We start from the raw sequence: 6,206 nt of genomic DNA, 5'->3' as shown, positions 1-6,206 counted from the left end.
CACCACTACCAGAAGTTCCCTCGCAAGTGACCACCGCAGATGTGTTTGCGGCGGGAATATTTGGTGCATTCACGGAGGTGCGCAGAGTGAGAGCGCGAAAAGCCGGGGTAAAGAAATACTTGTTATAAAGATAAAAACGCTTGTAGCAACGCTTAAAATAGGTTTCGTCCTCGCTGCGAAGCGGTAACTGCGACACGGTGTTCAGTATTGTCGCAAGGCAAATGTGGAGACGTTCCTCCAGGGTTTCGGGCTTCACCAGTAGGTTCCTCTCCAGTTTTTGCTTTCCCTGTAAAAAAGCAGGAAGAGCCACCTTTTCCTTAGCCAACAAAGGCGCAGCAGCGTGGCAGACGGCAATCGCCACCAACTGCGACGAAAGAGCGCGAATCTGCTCCTCCAGTGAAATATTCTTGCAATACCTAACAGTAACAATCTGCTCATTTTCCTGTTGTTCCTCTTTCTCAGATTTCCAATGGTCTCCACACAACCACGCATGGTCCAGTTTGATGGTGAAGAGGCTTGCGATATGCTTAGCTGCATGTACGCTCATGGAGTCGTCCACGCGGTCATCGAGTAGTAACACGTCAATTACAGACCTAATCCCATCGGGGAATGAGAGTACAATGCCGTTAAGTATGCCGGAAACCAGTTTCTTCCTCGATTTAAACCTGGAGGAAGCAAAGAGTCCTTCACTAATGTGATTTTGCGATACTTCTCCACTCTGCTTCGTACTGCCATTAAGAAGAAGCGGGTAAAGTGCACGTACGACGCGCCGCTTTTTATGCACACGCGAGAAGCAGAGGTAAAGCAGCAGTTCACGACAGTAGCGTCTTGTGTGAATGTCAACGTAGAATGCAGACTGTGGTACTTCCGATGCCACTCGATGGGGGGCACTCCCAACAGCCACCTCCACACCATCCAAGTCATCTTCACCAACAAGTAGTAACAGTGCTGCAAAGACCTCTTGCAAGTAATACCGTTCGATGAGATAGTTTGTATCCTCTCGAACTGAGTGAGAAAAGTTATCAGAAGCAGGAGGTTGCAAGAAGTTGTCAAGAAGACACATGAGGGATTCAAAGACGCACACCTCAAACCTTGGCGCGTGGTCGATCAGAGCCTTCCGTAGATTCTCCCTTAATGCCTCTGCCTTTGCACTTACTTCACTAAGTTGCGAGAGTGAAACATCCCCCGTGTTTCTACCCCCCATATGATCTACGGAGCACGAAGCAGAAATGAAAGGGGGCGGTAAAATGGTATCAAAATGACGATGAACAGAAAAAGAAAAGGAGCGAATGGGGGAAACATGACCAGTTGGGACAGAAATGAAATGCTCTGGAAGGCATGCCGACACAAGTTTAGTAAATGACAGTAAGGAATGGACAAACCCAAAGAATCGTACGGCGGATCAGCTATCCTTCGCCGTCACTCTTGCTGTCACTCCTACCAACCACAAACGCCGTCCCTGTTGCCGAGGTAGCTCCGCTGACCATGGCACTCTTTTCGGCTAGCAACATCAGTTCGACACCGTCGATCCATGCCCTCACAGTGTGTTGCAACTCCGCCACACTCCACAGTTTCCCCTCGTCTGCATCAGAAGGTAGAGCACCGCGTACAGTTAGTGCTAATAGTTCATCCTTATAGCCGACCTCAGCAAGTACATTGGAAAGAGCCTTCCACTGTATAAAGTTGATTGCAGGTTTATTAGAGGGTAATTTACACGCTTCACGCCGGCAAGCCACTACAGCCGCAAAGCACTTGTCGTTAAGGAGCCAGCGAGCAGAGATATATACGTCCCTGATGAGACGAGGGAAGGCAACAAAGGCTGTCAGCGGTAAGTTTGTGGGTTCGCGCCTCAAAAGGTATTCCAATACCCCCCTCTCGTCACTCCAGTTAGATGGAATAAATGCGGCCGAGAACTTCCGCAACCCATCAACAGAGTGGCGCCCCGCAGCAACCAACTCCAGAAATGACGCCAAGCATTGAAGGGGCCAAACGAACATACCGGTAAGAAAGGTACAAACGACGCCCTCTTCCGCCAGCAATGTCTCGCAGTTAAGATTCCACCGTACGCTACGTGCAACTTTCGTGTCAGTCAGTTCCGCATCCTCGCCTCTCGACATGAGTGTGGCGAAACGTTGGCACAGCTCACCATAATGGAATGGCCGTTGTGCTTTCCCCCTCGGTTCCTTCTTCCTACATGCTTCTCTCTCCCGTTCCCCGTCACTATCGGATGTGTCGTCCATGGGAAACATCGGCTGTCCTCCCTCGAGTATTGGCACCAACACACGGGCAATCACCTCATAACAGTCTGCCGCGTCGTCAATGCCGCCACAGTCAATTGTCCCGTCTCGCACACGACGCAGAGCTTTCAGCGCAATATCCCTTACAGCCGAACAGACCGCATAGTTGGGGAAGATGGCACGTGTCCCCACCTTGGCGGAGTCACGCAGTAAACACCAATCCGCATCCTCCACTTCCTCCACTGCACAGAGTACCTGATCTCTCCATCGCGCACTCACTGCACTCCAAGTGAGACGGGCCACGCACTCTCGGGCCCCAACCCGGGTGGATTCAAACGCCATACGTTTCCTTGCTACCCTCTGCCGCAATTCCGTCAGAAGCTGGAGATGCACAGCCGTATCATCATCACCTTTAGGGACCTTACAAAGTCGCTCAAAAATCTCCTCGTCGCGGTCTAGTAGGTTCCATACCGTTAAGCGCAGATATGGTGAGATATGTTGGATGGAACAGAACGTGTCAAGGTGGCGGCCGAGCATAACAAGCGCGCGAAACTGCAGTTCCTCATCCACAAGCACGTCCTCCATACCAAACGCTGTTGCACGTTTTGGGTGGGAGCAGATGCGGTTTTCCTCGAGTGGTGGTCGCCGTCGCTTTGGTTCAATAAGTTGAATTCTTGTATTCACCTCTTCATGGGGGTGAGGAATGGGAAAGCGTACAATACGGCCAACACGCGGCTGCAAATACTGATCCTCACTACGTCGGTCTCCCTCATATCTCCGCAACACATTCAGTTGATTAGAAGTGCGCTGCTGGTATGAATAGCACTGCAGTTCGGCGCTTTTTCTAATGTTAGCTTGTAACTGCACCTCATCCAAATTCTCCTCTTCGGGGAATCCAAACATGTTTAGTGTTTGAAGGAACGCTTGACACAGCTCACCAGCCTTCATGTCTGACTCGGCAAGCGAGGTAACGTTGTCTAGTAGGCTACTTATCTGCGAATGAAAATACTCAGCTAAATCCTCCTGTTCAGACGAGTCACTGCTCAACATTTCCAAGTCCCATAATGCTTTCGTTTGCGTTCGTGCCTTGGCAATCAGCTTCCGTCGTTCTTCCGACGAAGGTTGTATTGCGATGCAACCACAAATATGGTGGAGTTGTTTCAGCATGGATACGTAAAGAGCCATGCTCACCTCACCCCAAATATACGCACCTAACGACGGAGGAGATGGTCCCGCTCCAGTTGGTTCGTCGTCATCATCTTCACAATCATCATACATCTCTTCCTCCCCCTCTTCAAGTATGTGCTCCATCACATCGCCCGCTTCCACATCATCGATATCTCCTCTATTGTCACCGTTGAAGCCCGTTTCATCCGGCAATTCTCCGATGGACCTCCGTCTTTTGCCCATGAAACTAATGTCTAAGCGGTGTCACCCCTCTTCCCCTCCTTCTTCCCGAAGAAAAAAAAATTGTATCTCTTCCCTCTCCCTCCCTCTCTTAGTTGTTCTTCTTTTCCAAGCCCCACGGAGACGCGGTGGGATTAGTTGAGGAACTACACCACTCGTATGAATACATTTCACCGCAAAAAACAAACGTAGACAATGGAGGAGGAAAAAGGGAAGTCATCCACAGAAGACAAAAATACATGCATCTATACATATGTACCAGAGTTCCCAAGACCTCTCCAAAATAAGGATAAGTAAAAGAAAAAATTCTTCTCACTCAGTTGATAAACGCCACGCACGTAAACCCAAGGCGGGGGGGGGGGCTTAGAACGATTCGTGATGGCTCCACTGTGACTAGAGAAGAGAGCATTCACAACAACGCGTAAAGCGTCGTGCACTCCTTCCCCATAAGTCGAGTTAATCGACGCAGAAAGTAGCTGGCAAACAACCAGGAACCTGTATCCATATAGTTTCAACTTTCCATAACACGGTGTGCTTCGCACACCAACCGCCGCAAAAAATACCGCAACACCACTTATTCAACGCAGGACCTCGATGCACTTATCACATATCGATTTCATCCAACGTCTTCCTTATCATTTTATAGTGTTGACTTCCCTGTAAGCATTAGATGTAGTCAGGGTTGGAATCCTTTACCTCCTGTATTAGTCGAATCGGTACCCCGCGGAAGTCAAACTCCTCGACAAGTGTGTTCTTCATCATTTCCTGAAGAGCCTTTGGTAACGTGTTGGAATCATTTTTTGTTTGTAACTGCAAGAGAAACGTTGGAGGTCTCGTATTTACCTGCGTTATTCGACCAATCCGCGCCACGTGATAAGGAATGATAACAGATTTTTCCATTTTCCTCCAAAGGCGAGTCAGCTCCGCTCGTCGAACACGTTTATTCCATTTATCATATAACTCGAGTGCTTGGTCCATCAGCAGAGTAAGGTTCAGCCCAGTGTGCGCGGACACCACAACCGCATTGCTATATTTTACCTCCCGCACTTGTCGCTTAATCTTAAAGTCAATGGCTTCCGCAGTAGCGCTTTGATCCAGTACAGCGTCCCATTTGTTTGCGCACAATAGAAAAGGTCTCCCCTCAGCGGCTACGGAGTGAAGGACGGCCATGTCGTACTTATTAGGATGACCCTCCGTTGCATCAAACACCACAATAACAACGTGGGCAAAACGAATCTCATTGACAGACAATCCGTGAATACGTCCGATAAAATCACGATCGGCACGGTAGCGATGGCGTGCCAGTCCAGCAGTGTCAATTAACTTGAGCTTACGACCTTTGTAACTGCATGGCAGCTCCACGGGATCGCGCGTGGAATTTTTCTCATCTACGGCTCGATTCCGTTCAAACCCCACCAGTCTGTTTACTAAACTCGACTTACCACTATTTGTCCTTCCAACGATGGCGATGCGGATAAAACGATCGCTGCAATTTCGTTCCCGAATCTCCTCCATCGCACTCTCATCACCCTGCATTGCCAGATCTTCAATGTCCCAATCATTTTCCACCTTATGCATGGCGTGGATATGATATAACGGCTCTAGCACAGCAGCAAGCATCTCCAGCCCCGACTTACGCCTTGCAGAGAAAGGGATGGCATTTCCAAATCCAAGCGAGTTGTAGCGGTCGAGCACCGCCTCTTCCTCTTCCTCCTGTATGAGATCCATCTTGTTAGCCAACAACACCACCGGCATATGTTTGAGATGAAGATATTGCATAAGGCTTAATTCTTCAGGCATAATGTCCTCATCAACAGCGGTCACAAAGATTGCTGCATCGGCGGTTTCCACCGTGCGAAACGCCTCCTCAACCATTCGTCCCTGCACCATTCCTGGTGTGTCAATAATAGTGAAATGCATCCCTTCCAGTTGTGCCTGACCCTCAACCGAGTCACGAGTTATGCCATCGAAGTCACGCACAACATTACTACGACCAGGCACGGTGGGTTCCAGGCGGAGCAGGTTGAATAACGAGGACTTACCGCTGTTCATGCGCCCCACAATGGCAATGCGCAAACGCTGATCCCCCAGTAGTTTCACCACCGGCCTCCACCCTGCAACTCGACGACGCTGCTCCTCGGTTCGCTTAGTATCAGGGAGTGCCGGTGTGATGTCGTTGAGAATAGAACCGGAGCGTTTCACTTGAGTGCGCCAGTCCGCATGAAGCCCGCCGAGGATCTGTCGCTCACGCGGCAAATTAAATGAACCGTTCATCGGTGATTCATTCTGTATTTTTGTTGCACAACCTGATGGTGGCGTTTGCGTATTCGTAGACACAAGTCGCGTTTGCAGCAGCAGAACTCGACGAAGCACAGATGCAGGGATGCAGCGTCTCATGCGATATCAATGGCGTCCTATCACAGTAGTCCGGCCTGTCGTGAGCAGGCGCAAAAAAAAAAAAGGAACGCACGGAAAAAGAAATTACAGAGTTATCAACAACAATAAAAGCAACAACACATGTAGGGAAATGGATGATACAGCGTGATGCATGATTATCACGTC

At 49.5% G+C, this 6,206-nt stretch overlaps 3 protein-coding genes across 3 annotated transcripts in view; all 3 read right to left on the bottom strand.

Annotated features, from left to right (window-relative positions):
• Nucleotides 1-1,204, bottom strand: part of TEOVI_000354600 (uncharacterized protein) — a gene marked incomplete at both ends in the record, with an annotated part of 3,288 nt that extends 2,084 nt beyond the window's left edge. The window contains one exon of the mRNA XM_067226435.1: nucleotides 1-1,204. Within this exon, the coding sequence (XP_067082536.1) occupies nucleotides 1-1,204 (1,204 nt within the window).
• A 202-nt stretch (nucleotides 1,205-1,406) lies between these two features.
• TEOVI_000354500 (uncharacterized protein) lies at nucleotides 1,407-3,647 on the bottom strand (the record flags this gene model as incomplete). The annotated part of the gene is made up of 1 exon (XM_067226434.1): nucleotides 1,407-3,647. One exon carries the CDS (start codon nucleotides 3,645-3,647, stop codon nucleotides 1,407-1,409), a length of 2,241 nt encoding a protein of 746 aa, XP_067082535.1.
• A 663-nt stretch (nucleotides 3,648-4,310) lies between these two features.
• On the bottom strand, nucleotides 4,311-6,041 carry TEOVI_000354400 (ras-like small GTPase, putative; the record flags this gene model as incomplete). The annotated part of the gene is made up of 1 exon (XM_067226433.1): nucleotides 4,311-6,041. The coding sequence occupies one exon, from the start codon at nucleotides 6,039-6,041 to the stop codon at nucleotides 4,311-4,313; it is 1,731 nt and encodes a 576-aa protein (XP_067082534.1).
• Nucleotides 6,042-6,206: the final 165 nt, after the last annotated feature.

This window comes from Trypanosoma equiperdum (assembly GCF_001457755.1).
Source record: "Trypanosoma equiperdum strain OVI genome assembly, contig: ctg_763, whole genome shotgun sequence".
Taxonomy (NCBI): Eukaryota; Euglenozoa; class Kinetoplastea; order Trypanosomatida; family Trypanosomatidae; genus Trypanosoma; species Trypanosoma equiperdum.
Note: the sequence above shows the minus strand (reverse complement) of the source record. Positions and strands in the feature narration are given on the sequence as shown.